At 48.6% G+C, this 23,577-nt stretch overlaps 1 protein-coding gene across 2 annotated transcripts in view; it reads right to left on the bottom strand.

Moving 5' to 3' along the window:
* TIAL1 (TIA1 cytotoxic granule associated RNA binding protein like 1) overlaps nucleotides 1-23,577 on the bottom strand; it is a 109,231-nt gene that overhangs the window by 70,546 nt on the left and 15,108 nt on the right. For both annotated transcript variants that reach the window (XM_056552754.1, XM_056552755.1), the window contains exon 2: nucleotides 5,966-6,062. In XM_056552754.1, coding sequence (XP_056408729.1) covers nucleotides 5,966-6,062 — 97 coding nt within the window. The remainder of the gene's footprint in view (nucleotides 1-5,965; nucleotides 6,063-23,577) is intronic.

The following is a 23,577-nucleotide window of genomic DNA, read 5'->3' as shown; positions in this document are numbered from 1 at the left end:
GTCCTTTCGAATCCCTCTCGCATAGCAGACATGACAACGTTTTTTGAGTCTCCTTTTCCTTTCTATGGGAAGTAATATGCCAGGGAAATGCTGCCCATGGACAATTCTTGAGACCCCCATTTGGGAAGAACTGGTGGCCTTTTCTTCCTGCTCCCCAAATAGGAGTGATTTAATCACTGCTTCCTGGAATTCTAAGAAGGTCCCTACATGAGCAGCATTTCTATAAAGGACAAGGTAATGATATAACCCAACTTGGATCAGGTACACGGACACCATTTTATACCATGCCTTAGATTTTCTTAAGGCGCTGTAGGGCCTGATCGGAAAGGTTCACCCCCTCCCATATATTTATTATAATTCTGGATACACACAGGCTTGATGTTATGCTCTGTGGTTCCTCGGATTGGGACTGGGGTTGACAACACTCCATGGTGACCAAAGACATCTCATTTGTCCTTGTATTTGAGCAACATCCGAGTGTCTAAACAAACAGCCCTACGTTGTCCTCTGGGCACGGATGTAACAAGAAAGGTTTTTAGTAGGTCTTTTTGATTTTCTCTGATGGTGCCAAACGCAGCTGTACTTCTAAAAATTATCAATATACAGGTGTAACTGTGGTCCAGTAAGGGATGAATTAAATCCCATACTATCCTCCCACTTGTTTTAAGGACAGGGGGACACTCTGGGGGCTGAATGGATATATCTTACTTCATGAAGCCTAAAACTTAAAAGTATAACCTGTTTCACTTTTGCAAAGTTTGTACAACGTTATTCTGTACCTAGCCCTTTTATTGGGAAGGTACTGCCTGAAACATAGCCTGCCCCTGGACCATAGATTCAGTCACTGAAATGTGTTTTTTGGGGGTATAAACTTTACTAAATTTAGAATTATAATGGGTAATTAAAGGCGAATTTAAAATAGCCTATCAAAGGCAAGGTCACCTTGGAGAAGGCATTCATCATCATTATTATTATTATTATTATAATGCAGGAATCTCAAAAATTCAAATCGAGTCCTAGACACAACGGGATAAAGAGGGATATGGTATAGGTGGTCTGTATCCCAGTAGGACCTTATAGCGGGTTTTTTGGAAATGCCCAAAACCCCCAGAAGTTTTCCCCAACACTTGCACATTTCTGTGGCATCAGTAGGGGGTCCATTTGTGGGGCTTAGCATAATATTTGCTGGGATTGTGTGCAATAAATTGCTCCGCATAAAAACTTGTTTCAGCCACCATGAGGTTTATTAGGTCATCCGAGGAAACCTATTAAAAAAAAATTAATTTACCGAAACCCTTGTGCGTCTACATGGATGCCTGGAGTGGCTGTAAAATCAGAAATCTGGGGTATAAAATGATTAGTGGGGATTCATGTAGGGACATCTGAACTTGGCTGCTCTTGTGCACTAGGCCCAGGGCGCCTTTCAGGGGATTCATCGGATGAGGATACTAAATATTCCAGATCCTCTCCACTGCCAGAGCCAGAATCAGCAAACAGCATCGCATAGGCCTCTTCTGTGCTGTGGACACATTTAGTCATTTTTGTAGGTGTCAAACCCAGGTGGGCAGTGATGGCGGTACAACTAGGTGTCTCAACTCCCTACCGATGGCACCCTGGAAAAAGATCTGTGAGGCAGGCGAAACGTAAAAACTGACAAGTGTCCCTGAACACTGGAATGTGACAACTGCTACCCCAACTGCAGGCAAAACATAAAAACTGACAAGTGTCCCTGAACACTGGAATGTGACAACTGCTACCCCAACTGCAGGCAAAACATAAAAACTGACAAGTGTCCCTGAACACTGGAATGTGACAACTGCTACCCCAACTGCAGGCGAAACGTAAAAACTGACAAGCGTCCCTGAACACTGGAATGTGACAACTGCTACCCCAACTGCAGGCGAAACGTAAAAACTGACAAGTGTCCCTGAACACTGGAATGTGACAACTGCTACCCCAACTGCAGGCAAAACATAAAAACTGACAAGTGTCCCTGAACACTGGAATGTGACAACTGCTACCCCAACTGCAGGCAAAACATAAAAACTGACAAGTGTCCCTGAACACTGGAATGTGACAACTGCTACCCCAACTGCAGGCGAAACGTAAAAACTGACAAGCGTCCCTGAACACTGGAATGTGACAACTGCTACCCCAACTGCAGGCAAAACGTAAAAACTGACAAGTGTCCCTGAACACTGGAATGTGACAACTGCTACCCCAACTGCAGGCAAAACATAAAAACTGACAAGTGTCCCTGAACACTGGAATGTGACAACTGCTACCCCAACTGCAGGCAAAACATAAAAACTGACAAGTGTCCCTGAACACTGGAATGTGACAACTGCTACCCCAACTGCAGGCAAAACGTAAAAACTGACAAGTGTCCCTGAACACTGGAATGTGACAACTGCTACCCCAACTGCAGGCAAAACGTAAAAACTGACAAGTGTCCCTGAACACTGGAATGTGACAACTGCTACCCCAACTGCAGGCAAAACATAAAAACTGACAAGTGTCCCTGAACACTGGAATGTGACAACTGCTACCCCAACTGCAGGCAAAACGTAAAAACTGACAAGTGTCCCTGAACACTGGAATGTGACAACTGCTACCCCAACTGCAGGCAAAACATAAAAACTGACAAGTGTCCCTGAACACTGGAATGTGACAACTGCTACCCCAACTGCAGGCAAAACGTAAAAACTGACAAGTGTCCCTGAACACTGGAATGTGACAACTGCTACCCCAACTGCAGGCAAAACGTAAAAACTGACAAGTGTCCCTGAACACTGGAATGTGACAACTGCTACCCCAACTGCAGGCAAAACGTAAAAAAGTGCATTGAGGGGGCGGGGCATGATGTCACACAGGGGCGGAGTAGTGACATCACGATCTTCCGTTCCCGTGGTCGAGGGCCAGAACCTGCTGGAAGCAAATACAGGGGGGTGCTGCATTCTATATTGCGGGGGTCCCCAGTGGCGGGACCCCCGTGATCAGACATCTTATCCCCTATCCTTTGGATAATATTTATAACTTAATATCTTACAAACATCCCCAGAGCATTTTACGAACACATATGGGTTATTTCCGTACTCAGGAGAAATTGCGTTACAAATTTTGGGGGTCTTTTTTTTCCTTTTACCGCTTGTGAAAATAAAAAGTATTGTAAAATGTTTTATTTTTTGCACACTAACAGGCTGGTGTAGCCCCCAACTTTTCCTTTTCATGACGGGTAAAGGGACACATTTTGGGGGCTTTTTCTCCTGAGTACGGAAATACCCCATATGTGGCCCTAAACCGTTTCCTTGAAATACAACAGGGCTCCAAAGTGAGAGAGCACCATGTGCATTTGAAGACTAAATTGGGGATTGCATAGGGGTGGACATAGAGGTATTCTACACCAGTGATTCCCAAACAGGGTGCCTCCAGCTGTTGCGAAGCTCCCAGCACGCCTGGACAGTCAGTGGCTATACGGAAATGCTGGGAGTTGTAGTGTTGCAACAACTGGAGGCACACTGATCTCCAAAGGGCATGCTGGGAGTTGTAGTTATGCAACAGCTCAAGGTACACAACTACAACTCCCAGCATGCCCAGACAGCTGTTTGCTGTTTGGGATTTGCAGTTTTGCAACATCTGGAGGGCTACAGTTTAGAGACTACTGCACACTATGATAAATGTTCCCCTTAGACCCCACAGGTGTTTAAAAACATTTTAGAGTTGGGACGTGAAGATTAAATTGTTTCAATTTTATAATATTTTTCACTTTCGCCAGAGAGAGCCGGGCATGATGGCACCCAAACCTTGTTACGTTATTTCTCCTGAACACAGCAGTACCCATATGTGGCAGGTTATGGTTGGGAGAGAAATGTCACCAAACCAAATTCCAGTTCTAGTCCCATTTACTGCATTGTGTGACCCCATAGACACTGCACCCCTCATGGAATTCATATACAGGGGTCCTGAGCTATGTGACCCCACAGAGGTCATGGGGATTGTGCAGAGCGATTGTGACACTTGGGGTTTCCCACAGATAAGCCGGACACTCCAGGAAAGGTTTGTGGGTTCTCCTGGGTACAAGCAATATGTGGCATGCTCTATGCAGACTGGTGGTCCAGGGATAAATGGAGGACACATTTTGCTGGAATGGTTTTGCCGAGCATCAAGCAGCACCAGACACCATCACAACTGCTGCGATTGGTCACTCAGCACTAACTGACCAATCACAGTCAACGACATGGTGGAACCGCTCCAACTGGTTCTCCAGCATTACTGTAATCGTCTGCTACAGATAGCGATCCCAAAAATATCACCATGAGGGACCATGCGAAACATACCGTAAATATGTGACTGATCACTCGAACCATAAACACCCGTCATAGGATGGGAGGAGTTATGTGTACAAGTATAGCCATTATTCTAGAAGGCCCCACGCCTTTTGTTACTCAGTGTCCGCCATTCATTGGTGGCGCTTATATTTGTTCTTTTAATTAGAACATGATACCTTTTTATCATCTTTATTCCACTTTTTTGGGAGACAAGGAAGGTGTAAAAATGGCGCTCTCTTTATGCTGCGAGTCAGTATGATTATGGCAAAACATTGTTTGTGGTTTTTTTTGCGTTGCATGTTCTGACAGCCATAACTTTTCGTCTGACAGTTTGAGGGCTTATTTTTGGCGGGCCGAGCTGTACTTTTTATTGGTACCATTTTTGCAATACATTCTACCTTTGATCATTTTTATTAGGTTTTTTTTAAAGGCAAGGTGACCACAATAATTGTTTTAGGGTTATTTTTTATGATAATATTGGGCTTTATTAAGAAAGGGTAGTTATTATTTTTACACTAGTTACTGGGAAACATTTGAATACTTTTTACTGACGGTGACACGAGCAGTCATTTAAGTGGTCGGGGCGGGGCCACGGCAAATGGAGCTGGTGGTGGGGGGGGGCTTTATAACTTAATATCTTACAAACATCCCCTATCCACTATTTATCACACAATTATGTCCACCAATCAACTGATTAAACTAATCTTGTGGACACTTCTAGTGCACCAGGGGATCAATCCCAGTAAGGCTTTAATATTCTGCATCAGGCTGAATCCACATCTGAAAAGGAAGAGCTAACATAATATCCCTCAACACGCACTCTTCAGACTCACTGCAAACACAGCAGAGCACCACTCACTCTTCAGACTCACTGCAGAGCACCACTCACTCCTCAGACTCACTGCAGAGCACCACTCACTCCTCAGACTCACTGCAGAGCACCACTCACTCCTCAGACTCACTGCAGAGCACCACTCACTCCTCAGACTCACTGCAGAGCACCACTCACTCCTCAGACTCACTGCAGAGCACCACTCACAGCAGAGCACCACTCACTCCTCAGACTCACTGCAAACACTCACTGCAGAGCACCACTCACTCCTCAGACTCACTGCAAACACAGCAGAGCACCACTCACTCTTCAGACTCACTGCAGAGCACCACTCACTCCTCAGACTCACTGCAGAGCACCACTCACTCCTCAGACTCACTGCAGAGCACCACTCACTCCTCAGACTCACTGCAGAGCACCACTCACTCCTCACTCACTGCAGAGCACCACTCACAGCAGAGCACCACTCACTCCTCAGACTCACTGCAAACACTCACTGCAGAGCACCACTCACTCCTCAGACTAACTGCAGAGCACCACTCACTCCTCAGACTCACTGCAAACACTCCCAGCAGAGCACAACTCACTCCTCAGACTCACTGCAAATGCTCTCGGAGAAAAGGTCAGATCTGCCGTCTGGGGAGTAAAGTGCGATGCTGCGCACTTCCCTGGCTTATTACCAGCGATCACAGTGGTTCTCAGAAGTAAGAACATGTGCAATCAAACCTTCTGACATATCCAAATAACATGGTTGTTCAGTCACAAGTGCTGCTGTAGTTGGGAAGGTGCAGATTTGTGGACTTACCTCAGTGATCATTTTACAACTTTTACACGGTCCTATCTGACTGAATAACTGGAGGATGAGGACTTCTGTGACGTCTCTGGAGAGATTTCCAACATACCTGAAAATCAAAGAGGAAAATGTCCGCATAAGAGGCTGGAAACATATAGCACACAGGATACAGGGGTTCTCTGGGGATACAGCTGGTATGAGTGGTTATCCTCTTATAGAGGGTCCCTGTCACCCTACAGACATATCACCAGTACAGCACACAGTATACAGGGGTTCTCTGGGGATACAGCTGGTATGACTGGTTATCCTCTTATAGATGGTCCCTGTCACCCTACAGACATATCACCAGTACAGCGCACAGTATACAGGGGTTCTCTGGGGATACAGCTGGTATGACTGGTTATCCTCTTATAGATGGTCCCTGTCACCCTACAGACATATCTCCAGTACAGCACACAGGATACAGGGGTTCTCTGGGGATATAGCTGGTATGACTGGTTATCCTCTTATAGATGGTCCCTGTCACCCTACAGACCTATCACCAGTACAGCACACAGTATACAGGGGTTCTCTGGGGATACAGCTGGTATGACTGGTTATCCTCTTATAGAGGGTCCCTGTCACCCTACAGACATATCACCAGTACAGCGCACAGTATACAGGGGTTCTCTCTGGGGATATAGCTGGTATGACTGGTTATCCTCTTATAGAGGGTCCCTGTCACCCTACAGACCTATCACCAGTACAGCACACAGGATACAGGGGTTCTCTGGGGATACAGCTGGTATGACTGGTTATCCTCTTATATAGGGTCCCTGTCACCCTACAGACCTATCACCAGTACAGCACACAGGATACAGGGGTTCTCTCTGGGGATACAGCTGGTATGACTGGTTATCCTCTTATAGAGGGTCCCTGTCACCCTACAGACCTATCACCAGTACAGCGCACAGTATACAGGGGTTCTCTCTGGGGATACAGCTGGTATGAGTGGTTATCCTCTTATAGATGGTCCCTGTCACCCTACAGACATATCACCAGTACAGCGCACAGTATACAGGGGTTCTCTGGGGATACAGCTGGTATGACTGGTTATCCTCTTATAGATGGTCCCTGTCACCCTACAGACATATCACCAGTACAGCACACAGGATACAGGGGTTCTCTGGGGATACAGCTGGTATGACTGGTTATCCTCTTATAGAGGGTCCCTGTCACCCTACAGACATATCTCCAGTACAGCACACAGGATACAGGGGTTCTCTGGGGATACAGCTGGTATGACTGGTTATCCTCTTATAGAGGGTCCCTGTCACCCTACAGACCTATCACCAGTACAGCACACAGTATACAGGGGTTCTCTGGGGATACAGCTGGTATGACTGGTTATCCTCTTATAGATGGTCCCTGTCACCCTACAGACATATCACCAGTACAGCACACAATATACAGGGGTTCTCTGGGGATACAGCTGGTATGAGTGGTTATCCTCTTATAGAGGGTCCCTGTCACCCTACAGACCTATCACCAGTACAGCACACAGGATACAGGGGTTCTCTCTGGGGATACAGCTGGTATGACTGGTTATCCTCTTATAGATGGTCCCTGTCACCCTACAGACATATCACCAGTACAGCACACAGGATACAGGGGTTCTCTGGGGATACAGCTGGTATGACTGGTTATCCTCTTATATAGGGTCCCTGTCACCCTACAGACATATCACCAGTACAGCACACAGTATACAGGGGTTCTCTGGGGATACAGCTGGTATGACTGGTTATCCTCTTATAGATGGTCCCTGTCACCCTACAGACCTATCACCAGTACAGCACACAGGATACAGGGGTTCTCTGGGGATACAGCTGGTATGACTGGTTATCCTCTTATAGAGGGTCCCTGTCACCCTACAGACCTATCACCAGTACAGCACACAGGATACAGGGGTTCTCTGGGGATACAGCTGGTATGACTGGTTATCCTCTTATAGATGGTCCCTGTCACCCTACAGACCTATCACCAGTACAGCACACAGGATACAGGGGTTCTCTGGGGATACAGCTGGTATGACTGGTTATCCTCTTATAGATGGTCCCTGTCACCCTACAGACCTATCACCAGTACAGCACACAGTATACAGGGGTTCTCTCTGGGGATACAGCTGGTATGAGTGGTTATCCTCTTATAGAGGGTCCCCGTCACCCTACAGACATATCACCAGTACAGCACACAGGATACAGGGGTTCTCTGGGGATACAGCTGGTATGACTGGTTATCCTCTTATAGATGGTCCCCGTCACCCTACAGACATATCTCCAGTACAGCGCACAGGATACAGGGGTTCTCTCTGGGGATACAGCTGGTATGACTGGTTATCCTCTTATATAGGGTCCCTGTCACCCTACAGACATATCTCCAGTACAGCACACAGGATACAGGGGTTCTCTCTGGGGATACAGCTGGTATGAGTGGTTATCCTCTTATAGAGGGTCCCTGTCACCCTACAGACCTATCACCAGTACAGCACACAGTATACAGGGGTTCTCTGGGGATACAGCTGGTATGAGTGGTTATCCTCTTATAGATGGTCCCTGTCACCCTACAGACATATCTCCAGTACAGCACACAGTATACAGGGGTTCTCTGGGGATACAGCTGGTATGAGTGGTTATCCTCTTATAGATGGTCCCTGTCACCCTACAGACATATCACCAGTACAGCACACAGGATACAGGGGTTCTCTCTGGGGATACAGCTGGTATGACTGGTTATCCTCTTATAGATGGTCCCTGTCACCCTACAGACCTATCACCAGTACAGCACACAGGATACAGGGGTTCTCTCTGGGGATACAGCTGGTATGACTGGTTATCCTCTTATAGAGGGTCCCTGTCACCCTACAGACATATCACCAGTACAGCACACAGGATACAGGGGTTCTCTCTGGGGATACAGCTGGTATGACTGGTTATCCTCTTATAGATGGTCCCCGTCACCCTACAGACATATCACCAGTACAGCACACAGGATACAGGGGTTCTCTGGGGATACAGCTGGTATGACTGGTTATCCTCTTATAGATGGTCCCTGTCACCCTACAGACATATCACCAGTACAGCACACAGTATACAGGGGTTCTCTGGGGATACAGCTGGTATGAGTGGTTATCCTCTTATAGATGGTCCCTGTCACCCTACAGAACTATCACCAGTACAGCACACAGTATACAGGGGTTCTCTGGGGATACAGCTGGTATGAGTGGTTATCCTCTTATAGATGGTCCCTGTCACCCTACAGACATATCACCAGTACAGCACACAGGATACAGGGGTTCTCTGGGGATACAGCTGGTATGACTGGTTATCCTCTTATAGAGGGTCCCTGTCACCCTACAGACATATCACCAGTACAGCACACAGTATACAGGGGTTCTCTGGGGATACAGCTGGTATGACTGGTTATCCTCTTATATAGGGTCCCTGTCACCCTACAGACCTATCACCAGTACAGCACACAGTATACAGGGGTTCTCTCTGGGGATATAGCTGGTATGACTGGTTATCCTCTTATAGATGGTCCCTGTCACCCTACAGACATATCACCAGTACAGCACACAGTATACAGGGGTTCTCTGGGGATACAGCTGGTATGACTGGTTATCCTCTTATAGATGGTCCCTGTCACCCTACAGACCTATCACCAGTACAGCACACAGGATACAGGGGTTCTCTGGGGATACAGCTGGTATGACTGGTTATCCTCTTATAGATGGTCCCTGTCACCCTACAGACATATCACCAGTACAGCACACAGGATACAGGGGTTCTCTCTGGGGATACAGCTGGTATGAGTGGTTATCCTCTTATAGATGGTCCCTGTCACCCTACAGACATATCACCAGTACAGCGCACAGTATACAGGGGTTCTCTGGGGATACAGCTGGTATGACTGGTTATCCTCTTATAGAGGGTCCCTGTCACCCTACAGACATATCACCAGTACAGCACACAGGATACAGGGGTTCTCTCTGGGGATACAGCTGGTATGACTGGTTATCCTCTTATAGATGGTCCCTGTCACCCTACAGACATATCACCAGTACAGCACACAGGATACAGGGGTTCTCTGGGGATACAGCTGGTATGACTGGTTATCCTCTTATAGATGGTCCCTGTCACCCTACAGACATATCACCAGTACAGCACACAGGATACAGGGGTTCTCTGGGGATACAGCTGGTATGACTGGTTATCCTCTTATAGATGGTCCCTGTCACCCTACAGACATATCTCCAGTACAGCACACAGGATACAGGGGTTCTCTGGGGATACAGCTGGTATGACTGGTTATCCTCTTATAGAGGGTCCCTGTCACCCTACAGACCTATCACCAGTACAGCACACAGTATACAGGGGTTCTCTGGGGATACAGCTGGTATGACTGGTTATCCTCTTATAGATGGTCCCTGTCACCCTACAGACATATCACCAGTACAGCACACAGTATACAGGGGTTCTCTGGGGATACAGCTGGTATGAGTGGTTATCCTCTTATAGAGGGTCCCTGTCACCCTACAGACATATCACCAGTACAGCACACAGTATACAGGGGTTCTCTGGGGATACAGCTGGTATGACTGGTTATCCTCTTATAGATGGTCCCTGTCACCCTACAGACCTATCACCAGTACAGCACACAGGATACAGGGGTTCTCTGGGGATACAGCTGGTATGACTGGTTATCCTCTTATATAGGGTCCCTGTCACCCTACAGACCTATCACCAGTACAGCACACAGGATACAGGGGTTCTCTGGGGATACAGCTGGTATGACTGGTTATCCTCTTATAGATGGTCCCTGTCACCCTACAGACCTATCACCAGTACAGCACACAGTATACAGGGGTTCTCTCTGGGGATACAGCTGGTATGAGTGGTTATCCTCTTATAGAGGGTCCCCGTCACCCTACAGACATATCACCAGTACAGCACACAGGATACAGGGGTTCTCTGGGGATACAGCTGGTATGACTGGTTATCCTCTTATAGATGGTCCCCGTCACCCTACAGACATATCTCCAGTACAGCACACAGGATACAGGGGTTCTCTCTGGGGATACAGCTGGTATGACTGGTTATCCTCTTATAGATGGTCCCTGTCACCCTACAGACATATCTCCAGTACAGCACACAGGATACAGGGGTTCTCTGGGGATACAGCTGGTATGACTGGTTATCCTCTTATAGAGGGTCCCTGTCACCCTACAGACCTATCACCAGTACAGCACACAGTATACAGGGGTTCTCTGGGGATACAGCTGGTATGACTGGTTATCCTCTTATAGATGGTCCCTGTCACCCTACAGACCTATCACCAGTACAGCACACAGTATACAGGGGTTCTCTGGGGATACAGCTGGTATGACTGGTTATCCTCTTATAGATGGTCCCTGTCCCCCTACAGACATATCACCAGTGCAGCACACAGGATACAGGGGTTCTCTGGGGATACAGCTGGTATGACTGGTTATCCTCTTATAGAGGGTCCCTGTCCCCCTACAGACATATCACCAGTACAGCACACAGTATACAGGGGTTCTCTCTGGGGATATAGCTGGTATGACTGGTTATCCTCTTATATAGGGTCCCTGTCACCCTACAGACATATCACCAGTACAGCACACAGGATACAGGGGTTCTCTGGGGATACAGCTGGTATGAGTGGTTATCCTCTTATAGATGGTCCCTGTCCCCCTACAGACATATCACCAGTACAGCACACAGGATACAGGGGTTCTCTGGGGATACAGCTGGTATGACTGGTTATCCTCTTATAGATGGTCCCTGTCACCCTACAGACCTATCACCAGTACAGCACACAGGATACAGGGGTTCTCTGGGGATACAGCTGGTATGACTGGTTATCCTCTTATAGATGGTCCCTGTCACCCTACAGACATATCACCAGTACAGCACACAGTATACAGGGGTTCTCTGGGGATACAGCTGGTATGACTGGTTATCCTCTTATAGATGGTCCCTGTCACCCTACAGACCTATCACCAGTACAGCACACAGGATACAGGGGTTCTCTGGGGATACAGCTGGTATGACTGGTTATCCTCTTATAGATGGTCCCTGTCACCCTACAGACATATCACCAGTACAGCACACAGGATACAGGGGTTCTCTCTGGGGATACAGCTGGTATGACTGGTTATCCTCTTATAGAGGGTCCCTGTCCCCCTACAGACATATCACCAGTACAGCACACAGGATACAGGGGTTCTCTCTGGGGATACAGCTGGTATGAGTGGTTATCCTCTTATAGAGGGTCCCTGTCACCCTACAGACATATCACCAGTACAGCACACAGGATACAGGGGTTCTCTCTGGGGATACAGCTGGTATGACTGGTTATCCTCTTATAGAGGGTCCCCGTCACCCTACAGACATATCACCAGTACAGCACACAGGATACAGGGGTTCTCTGGGGATACAGCTGGTATGACTGGTTATCCTCTTATAGATGGTCCCTGTCACCCTACAGACATATCACCAGTACAGCACACAGGATACAGGGGTTCTCTGGGGATACAGCTGGTATGACTGGTTATCCTCTTATAGAGGGTCCCTGTCACCCTACAGACATATCACCAGTACAGCACACAGGATACAGGGGTCCTCTGGGGATACAGCTGGTATGACTGGTTATCCTCTTATAGATGGTCCCTGTCACCCTACAGACCTATCACCAGTACAGCACACAGGATACAGGGGTCCTCTGGGGATACAGCTGGTATGACTGGTTATCCTCTTATAGATGGTCCCTGTCACCCTACAGACCTATCACCAGTACAGCACACAGGATACAGGGGTTCTCTCTGGGGATACAGCTGGTATGACTGGTTATCCTCTTATAGATGGTCCCTGTCACCCTACAGACATATCACCAGTACAGCACACAGGATACAGGGGTTCTCTGGGGATACAGCTGGTATGACTGGTTATCCTCTTATAGAGGGTCCCTGTCACCCTACAGACATATCACCAGTACAGCACACAGTATACAGGGGTTCTCTGGGGATACAGCTGGTATGACTGGTTATCCTCTTATAGATGGTCCCTGTCACCCTACAGACATATCACCAGTACAGCACACAGGATACAGGGGTTCTCTGGGGATACAGCTGGTATGACTGGTTATCCTCTTATAGAGGGTCCCTGTCACCCTACAGACATATCACCAGTACAGCACACAGTATACAGGGGTTCTCTGGGGATATAGCTGGTATGACTGGTTATCCTCTTATAGAGGGTCCCTGTCACCCTACAGACATATCACCAGTACAGCACACAGTATACAGGGGTTCTCTCTGGGGATACAGCTGGTATGAGTGGTTATCCTCTTATAGAGGGTCCCCGTCACCCTACAGACATATCACCAGTACAGCACACAGGATACAGGGGTTCTCTCTGGGGATACAGCTGGTATGACTGGTTATCCTCTTATAGAGGGTCCCTGTCACCCTACAGACATATCACCAGTACAGCACACAGGATACAGGGGTTCTCTCTGGGGATACAGCTGGTATGAGTGGTTATCCTCTTATAGAGGGTCCCCGTCACCCTACAGACATATCACCAGTACAGCGCACAGTATACAGGGGTTCTCTGGGGATACAGCTGGTATGACTGGTTATCCTCTTATAGATGGTCCCTGTCACCCTACAGACATATCACCAGTACAGCACACAGGATACAGGGGTCCTCTGGGGATACAGCTGGTATGAGTGGTTATCCTCTTATAGAGGGTCCCTGTCACCCTACAGACATATCACCAGTACAGCACACAGGATACAGGGGTTCTCTGGGGATACAGCTGGTATGACTGGTTATCCTCTTATAGATGGTCCCTGTCACCCTACAGACATATCACCAGTACAGCGCACAGGATACAGGGGTCCTCTGGGGATATAGCTGGTATGACTGGTTATCCTCTTATAGATGGTCCCTGTCACCCTACAGACATATCACCAGTACAGCACACAGGATACAGGGGTTCTCTGGGGATACAGCTGGTATGAGTGGTTATCCTCTTACAGAGGGTCCCTGTCCCCCTACAGACCTATCACCAGTACAGCACACAGTATACAGGGGTTCTCTGGGGATACAGCTGGTATGAGTGGTTATCCTCTTATAGAGGGTCCCTGTCACCCTACAGACATATCACCAGTACAGCACACAGGATACAGGGGTTCTCTGGGGATACAGCTGGTATGACTGGTTATCCTCTTATAGATGGTCCCTGTCACCCTACAGACCTATCACCAGTACAGCACACAGTATACAGGGGTTCTCTGGGGATATAGCTGGTATGACTGGTTATCCTCTTATAGATGGTCCCTGTCACCCTACAGACATATCTCCAGTACAGCACACAGTATACAGGGGTTCTCTGGGGATACAGCTGGTATGACTGGTTATCCTCTTATATAGGGTCCCTGTCACCCTACAGACATATCTCCAGTACAGCACACAGTATACAGGGGTTCTCTGGGGATACAGCTGGTATGACTGGTTATCCTCTTATAGATGGTCCCTGTCACCCTACAGACATATCACCAGTACAGCACACAGGATACAGGGGTTCTCTCTGGGGATACAGCTGGTATGAGTGGTTATCCTCTTACAGAGGGTCCCTGTCACCCTACAGACATATCACCAGTACAGCACACAGTATACAGGGGTTCTCTCTGGGGATACAGCTGGTATGAGTGGTTATCCTCTTATAGAGGGTCCCTGTCACCCTACAGACCTATCACCAGTACAGCACACAGGATACAGGGGTTCTCTGGGGATACAGCTGGTATGAGTGGTTATCCTCTTATAGATGGTCCCTGTCACCCTACAGACCTATCACCAGTACAGCGCACAGTATACAGGGGTTCTCTCTGGGGATACAGCTGGTATGACTGGTTATCCTCTTATATAGGGTCCCTGTCACCCTACAGACATATCACCAGTACAGCACACAGGATACAGGGGTTCTCTGGGGATACAGCTGGTATGACTGGTTATCCTCTTATAGAGGGTCCCCGTCACCCTACAGACCTATCACCAATACAGCACACAGGATACAGGGGTTCTCTGGGGATACAGCTGGTATGACTGGTTATCCTCTTATAGATGGTCCCTGTCACCCTACAGACCTATCACCAGTACAGCGCACAGGATACAGGGGTTCTCTGGGGATACAGCTGGTATGAGTGGTTATCCTCTTATAGAGGGTCCCTGTCACCCTACAAACATATCACCAGTACAGCGCACAGTATACAGGGGTTCTCTCTGGGGATACAGCTGGTATGACTGGTTATCCTCTTATATAGGGTCCCTGTCACCCTACAGACATATCACCAGTACAGCACACAGTATACAGGGGTTCTCTCTGGGGATACAGCTGGTATGACTGGTTATCCTCTTATATAGGGTCCCTGTCACCCTACAGACATATCACCAGTACAGCACACAGGATACAGGGGTTCTCTGGGGATACAGCTGGTATGACTGGTTATCCTCTTATAGAGGGTCCCTGTCACCCTACAGACATATCACCAGTACAGCACACAGTATACAGGGGTCCTCTGGGGATACAGCTGGTATGACTGGTTATCCTCTTATAGATGGTCCCTGTCACCCTACAGACATATCACCAGTACAGCACACAGGATACAGGGGTTCTCTGGGGATACAGCTGGTATGAGTGGTTATCCTCTTATAGATGGTCCCTGTCACCCTACAGACCTATCACCAGTACAGCGCACAGGATACAGGGGTTCTCTGGGGATACAGCTGGTATGAGTGGTTATCCTCTTATAGAGGGTCCCTGTCACCCTACAGACCTATTACCAGTACAGCACACAGTATACAGGGGTTCTCTCTGGGGATACAGCTGGTAGGAGTGGTTATCCTCTTATAGAGGGACCCTGTCATTGATGTGATGGGCTAGTGGGGTGTCTCTCTGATGTACAATGTCGTTAAGATGCTCATGTATTAGTCTACGCAATTCCCTCTTGGTCTTCCCAATATAATTAAGAGGGCAGGTGCATTTGGCTAGATATACTACTCCCTCACAGAGTAAGTGATACCAGTGGTTACACTAGTGAACTCGTGTACGTGAAATAGATGGACATGCTCTCCGCCCCTCCACATATGAAAGTGCTGAAGCCATGATGCCTCGGGAGTCGGTCTCTGATAACGGCCATGAACAAGTCTTTCCCCTACCATAAGTTACTGCAGGGTGGCCCTGAATGGCCAGACAGAATCCCTTTGACACGTTCAGCCTGATATGTCAAATGTACCAATAAGACAAATTATTCTGGAGTCGGTCTGGTTCTGTCTGGGTACTAGGAGGTTCTCATGTTTGAGACGCAGCAAACTTGAAAGCCTTCTTAAGGGGGGTCTCTACTGGATAACCCGTATTGGTAAACCTCTGAAGTAGATCTCGTACTGTATGGAATTCATACTCCCAAGATATTGGCCTTTCGGGATGCCACCCTCTCCCAGAGACTGGGATGTACTCTGACGGTGAAAGCAATCTTATTTTCTTTTAAGGAGGAGATCTAAGAAGGCAATTTCTGTGGGATGGATTTCGTATGTAAAACTCAGACCTATTGTGTCGTCACGCCCCCTGCCATTGACTTGCATTAAGGGGGCGGGCCGTGATGTCACGCTGCTCCGTCCCCTGTATCGCCCGTCATTATGCACAGAGTGAACTCGCTCTGTGCAGTAATGAAAGCGCGGTGCCGCAGCGGCGATCCCGGGGGTCCCCAGTAGCGGGACTCCGGCGATCTGACATCTTATCCCCTATCCTTTGGGCAGGGGATAAGAGGTCTAGGGGCGGAGTACCCCTTTAGGACCCGGCCATTTTTTGAACATCTGACCACTGTCACTTTAACCTCCTGAGCGGTAATCCCGAGCGTGACTCGGGGTTAATTTTCCCTTCCAGGATCGGTAACCCAGAGTCACGCTCGGGGTAGAATTGCAGAGTTCCCGGCCGGGCTGCACGATATATCACAAAAGCAATGCGATATAGCGATGCGGCCCCCCGGGAAAACATGCGATTATCTGCTCTGGTCGGCTCCCGTTGCGGGGGACGGCCAGAGCAGGTAAAGAAAAATACTAAAAGTCAGTGTTTCCCTACCAGGGGGCCTCCAGCTGTTGCAAAACTACAACTCTCAGCATGCCCGAACAGCCAAAGGCTGTCCGGGCATGCTGGGAGTAGTAGTTTCACAACAGCTGGAGGCCCCCTGGTAGAAAAACACTGAGCAAAGTGTAAAAGGAAGAAGTAGTAAAATAAAAAAACCTTTTGCTCACCTAGACCCGGTCCCTGCAGATGTCGTTCCCCTCCGTGCGGTCCGGGGTGTCCTCTCTTCACTATTCATCTTCTAGGACCTTTCACTTTTCAGCCAATCACAGGCCGCAGTGGTGTAAAGCCTGTGATTGGCTGAAGGGGAAAGGGCTTGTTCTGCAGGAAATACACTAGGTTTGAAATCTGCCGGCAACCCAGTGTATACTGCTGCAGGACAAGGTGACAAGGGGGGGGGGGGGGGGGGGGGATGTGACAAGGGGGGGGAATGTGTCAGGGGGGGGAATGCGACAGGGGGGGAATGCGACAGGGGGGGAATGCGACAAGGGGGGAATGCGACAAGGGGGGGGGAATGTGACAGGGGGGGAATGCGACAAGGGGGGGGGAATGTGTCAGGGGGGGGGGGAATGTGTCAGGGGGGGAATGTGACAGGGGGGGGGGGGAATGTGACAGGGGGGGGGGGGAATGTGACAGGGGGGGGGGATGTGACAGGGGGGGGGGATGTGACAGGGGGGGGGATGTGACAGGGGGGGGGAATGTGACAGGGGGGGGGAATGTGACAGGGGGGGGGGAATGTGACAGGGGGGGGGGAATGTGACAGGGGGGGGGGAATGTGACAGGGGGGGGGGAATGTGACAGGGGGGGGGAATGTGACAGGGGGGGGAATGTGACAGGGGGGGGAATGTGACAGGGGGGGGGAATGTGACAAGGGGGGGAATGTAACATGAAGGGGGAGAATGTGACAAGGGGGGGAATGTGACAAGGGGGGGGGGAATGTGTCGGGGGGGGAGAATGTGACAAGGGGGGGGAATGTGACAAGGGGGGGGGAATGTGACAAGGGGGGGGGAATGTGACAAGGGGGGGGAATGTGACAAGGGGGGGGAATGTGACAAGGGGGGGGGGGAATGTGACAAGGGGGGGGGAATGTGACAAGGGGGGGGGAATGTGACAAGGGGGGGGAATGTGACAAGGGGGGGGAATGTGACAAGGGGGGGAATGTGACAAGGGGGGGGAATGTGACAAGGGGGGGGAATGTGACAAGGGGGGGGGAGAATGTGACGGGGGAGAAGGGAGAGATGTGAAATTCAGTTAAAAAAAATTGTGCCGCTTTTGGTGCACATTTCCAGACAGAATCATACCGCCAGGGAGGTTAAACATTAATAACTCTTGGATGCTTTTAGTTATCATTCTGATTCCGAGATTGTTTTTTCGTGACATATTCTACTTTAACTTAGTGGTAACATTTTTTGGTAACTTGCATCCTTTCTTGGTGAAAAATCCCAAAATTTTATGAAAAATTTGAAAATTTATCATTTTTCTAACTTTGAAGCTCTCTGCTTGTAAGGAAAATGGATATTACGAATACATTTTTTTTTGGTTCACATATACAATATGTCTACTTTATATTTGCATCATAAAATTTATGAGTTTTTACTTTTGGAGACATCAGAAGCTTCAAAGTTCGGCAGCAATTTTCCAATTTTTCACAAAATTTCCAAAATCACAATTTTTCAGGGACCAGTTCAGGTTTGAAGTGGATTTGAAGGGTCTTCATATTAGAAATACCCCACAAATGACCCCATTATAAAAACTACACCCCCAAAGTATTCAAAATGATATTCAGTAAGTGTTTAACCCTTTAGGTGTTTCACAGGAATAGCAGCAAAGTGAAGGAGAAAATTCACAATCTTCATTTTTTTTACACTCGCATGTTCTTGTAGACCCAATTTTTAAATTTTTAAAAGGGGTAAAAGGAGAAAATTTATACTTCTATTTGTAGCCCAATTTCTCTCGAGTAAGCACATACCTCATATGTCTATGTAAAGTGTTCGGCGGGCGCAGAAGAGGGCTCAGAAGGGAAGGAGCGACAAGGGGATTTTGGAGCGTACGTTTTTCTGAAATGTTTTTTGGGGGGCATGTTGCATTTAGGAAGCCCCTATGGTGCCAGAACAGCAAAAAAAAAAAAAAAAAAAAACACATGGCATACCATTTTGGAAACTAGACCCCTTGAGGAACGTAACAAGGAATAAAGTGAGCCTTAATACCCCTCAGGTGTTTCACGACTTTTGCATACGTCAAAAAAAAATTTTTTTTTCCACTAAAATGTGTGTTTCCCCCCCAAATTTCACATTTTTGCAAGGGTTAATAGCAGAAAATACCCCCCCAAAATTTGTAACCCCATCTCTTCTGAGTATGAAGGTACCCCATAAGTTGACCTGAAGCGCACTACGGGCGAACTACAATGCTCAGAAGAGAAGGAGTCATATTTGGCTTTTTGAGAGCAAATTTTGCTCGGGGGGCATGTTGCATTTAGGAAGCCCCTATGGTGTCAGGACAGCAAAATAACCCCCACATGGCATACCATTTTGGAAACTAGACCCCTTGAGGAACATAACAAGGGGTACAGTGAGCATTTACCCCCCCCCCACTGGTGTGTCAGATGTTTGGAACAGTGGGCTGTACAAAATTTTTAATTTGCGCAGCCCACTGTCAGACACCAGTGGGGTGTAAATTCTCACTGCACCCCTCATTACATTCCGTGAGGGGTGTAGTTTCCGAAATGGGGTCACATGTGGGGTTTTGTTTTTTTTGCGTTTGTCAAAACCGCTGTAACAATCAGCCACCCCTGTGCAAATCACCTCAAATGTACATGGCGCACTCTCCCTTCTGGGCCTTGTTGTGCGCCCCCAGAGCACTTTGCGCCCACATATGGGGTATCTCCGTACTCGGGAGAAATTGCGTTACAAATTTTGGGAGGCTTTTTTCCCTTTTACCTCTTGTCAAAATGAAAAGTATAGGGCAACACCAGCATGTTAGTGTAAAAAATTTATTTTTTTACACTAACATGCTGGTGTAGACCCCAACTTCACCTTTTCATAAGGGGTGAAAGGAGAAAAAGCCCCCCGAAATTTTTAAGGCAATTTCTCCCGAGTACGGCGTTACCCCATATGTGTCCCTAAACTGTTGCCTTGAAATACGACAGGGCTCCAAAGTGAGAGCGCCATGCACATTTGAGGCCTGAATTAGGGATTTGCATAGGGGTGGACATAGGGGTATTCTACGCCAGTGATTCCCAAACAGGGTGACTCCAGCTGTTGTAAAACTCCCAGCATGCTTGGACAGTCGACGGCTGTCCGGCAATACTGGGAGTTGTTGTTTTGCAACAGCTGGAGGCTCCATTTTGAAAACAGTGGCGTACCAGACGCTTACCTTTTTATTGGGGAGGGAGGGGGGCTGTGTAGGGGTATGTGTATATGTAGTGTTTTTTACTTTTTATTTTATTTTGTATTAGTGTAGTGTTTTTAGGGTACAGTCACATGGGTGGGGGGTTACAGCGAGTTTCCTGCTGCGAGTTTCAGCTGCCGCGCAAAATTTGCTGCATCGCAAACTTGCAGCCTGATACTCACTGTAAGCCCCTGCTACATTCACAGGGGGGGGGGGGGGGTGCATGCTATCAGTGCATGCTGGTAGTTATAGTTTTGCAACAGCTGGAGGCACACGGGTTGGGAAACACTGAGTTAGGAAACAGACAATGTTTCCCAACCAGTGTGCCTCCTGTTATTGCAAAACCACAACTCCCAAACATTCTCAGGCATGCTGGGATTAGTAGTTCGGCAACATCTTTAGAGCCAGATGTTACCGAATGACAACTCCCAGCATGCTTGGAGTTGTAGTTTTGCAACATCTGGAGGACTACAGTTTGCAGACCACTAATACAGTGGTTCCCAATCTGTGCCCTTCCAGATGTTGCAAAACTACAACTTCCAGTATGCCAAAACTGTCCAGGCATGCTGGGAGTTGTAGTTCTGCAACATCTGAAGGGCCAGATGTTACAGAACTACAACTCCCAGCATGCCTTGACAGTAAGGGCATGCTGAGGATGTGTAGTTTTGCAACATCTGGAAGGGCACAGTGGTCCCAAAACTGCGGACCTCAATTTGTTGCAAAACTGCAACTCCCAGCATGCCCAGATGCCAAGGGCTGTCTGGGCATGCTGGGAGTTGTAGTATACAGGGTCCCAATACAGCAATGCATGTCGCTTTACGGCAACGTGCATTGCTGTAAAGGGCCCGACCACGGCTGAAGATCCACTCACCCGTCGCCGCCGCCGTCTTCATCGCAGGGATCCGGGTCTTCAGGGACGAGGTAAGTACCGGGGCCGGTCCTCAGCACTCCCCCGTCCCCCGCCGCGTCCTCCGGTCTTCCTCCCGTCCTCTCCAGACTTCAAGGGGCCGGGCAGGGTGGGAGGAAGTAACCGCCCCCTCCCCATCGATTGGTCGGTTAACTAACCGACAGATCGCAGGGGATCGGAGGAGGTGGCAGGCTTGCAACCTCGCTCCTAGCCTCCAGCATGGTCCTGGCTGTCTGACAGCCGGGATCATGCAAAATTACCGGGTGGTCGGGTCACAGAGACCCAATCAGCCCGGTATCGCCGCAGATCGCAAGGGCGATTTCCCTTGCGATTTGCGGCGATCGCCGACATGGGGGCCTACATGGCCCCCCTCGGCGTTTGCCCTGGATCCCTGCTGAAGGATTTCAGCAGGGATCCGCTTCCCATCTCCGCCGGGTGAGCGGCGGAGACCAGGAAAAGACATGACGTATGTATACGTCATGGGTCCTTAAGAGGTTAAACATGACTATGGGATTCTACTAGGGAAATCAAGTTTTATCATAAATGCCCCTTCCTTGATCCTCCCACTGCCCTATCTTCAGCAGCAGATCAGCACACAAACTGTTCAATACAGTAGACTGTTGGCTTCCCAGCCAGTAGTCCTGTGGTAATGACCGGTATGTTACCTTTCTTTCCTTCAAGGAATGTATAAAATACATTCGCATATTAATACAGAGGAGTCAGGGAGTCGGAAGTACAAAAATTGTCGGAGTCCGAACATTTATCTACCGATTCCACAGAATACAGGGGGTTCTCTCTGGGGATACAGCTGGTATGACTGGTTGTCCTTATACAGGAGGTCCCTGTCACACTACAAACCAATCACCAGTGCAGCATCTCCTGATCACACCTCTGTGTAAGAACATTGTCATCTGCCCCTCCATCATCTTTGATAAGGGAATTCTCAGGCTCGCCCATTCTCACATTCCGACATCTGTATCAATGTTTCATTCCTTAGGGTCACCAAAATAAAACGACCTGGTCCTCCCAAGACTAATTAATCAGCTATCCTCAGGATAGACTATAGATATCAGATTGGTGAGGAACAGAGTGCTGGGACCCCGCTGATCACAAGAGATGCCCACTGTAGCTCCATTCACTCACCACAGGACTGCTGAGCACCGTCCACCGCTATCACCCTACAGAGCGCGCACCCACCGGGTTATAAGAGATCCCGTTCTTCTGACCGGTGGGGGCCTCATTCATCACCACTCCTGTGATACCCCTGTAATACACAATATCTGCTCCTCCTCTGACACCTCTGTCCTTGGATAAGATCAATTTCATTATGGATTTTACAAGGTGGATTTCCCGTACACCAAATGCACAGATGGATGAAATCTGTAAGGTGTGAACAAATGCGGAGCACATCTTCAGCCTCACATATACCAAACAAGTATACCCAATAGTCACGGTAACAGGTTGGCACATTCTACTAAAGATTTCCCCCACTGCAAGGGGTTAAAACCACGGACAAATGAACAGCGCCATTTAGACAATGTTCACACACAGTTCTTTAGGGTGTATTCCATGTCTCGCCTGCAAAACATTTTCCTTTGCTGCTAAATTACCTTAAATTCAATGGGAAAACACTTTCTACATCAGGGGTGGGAAATATAATAAACTACTCGTCCACGGGACCAAAGCGGAGCACAATCTACTCGTCCACGGGACCAAAGCGGCGCACAATCTACTCGTCCACGGGACCAAAGCGGCGCACAATCTACTCGTCCACGGGACCAAAGCGGCGCACAATCTACTCGTCCACGGGACCAAAGCGGCGCACAATCTACTCGTCCACGGGACCAAAGCGGCGCACAATCTACTCGTCCACGGGACCAAAGCGGAGCACAATCTACTCGTCCACGGGACCAAAGCGGAGCACAATCTACTCGTCCACGGGACCAAAGCGGAGCACAATCTACTCGTCCACGGGACCAAAGCGGAGCACAATCTACTCGTCCACGGGACCAAAGCGGAGCACAATCTACTCGTCCACGGGACCAAAGCGGAGCACAATCTACTCGTCCACGGGACCAAAACGGAGCACAATCTACTCGTCCACGGGACCAAAGCGGAGCACAAT

Source organism: Hyla sarda, unplaced genomic scaffold, assembly GCF_029499605.1.
Source record: "Hyla sarda isolate aHylSar1 unplaced genomic scaffold, aHylSar1.hap1 scaffold_187, whole genome shotgun sequence".
Classification (NCBI taxonomy): Eukaryota; Metazoa; Chordata; class Amphibia; order Anura; family Hylidae; genus Hyla; species Hyla sarda.
Note: the sequence above shows the minus strand (reverse complement) of the source record. Positions and strands in the feature narration are given on the sequence as shown.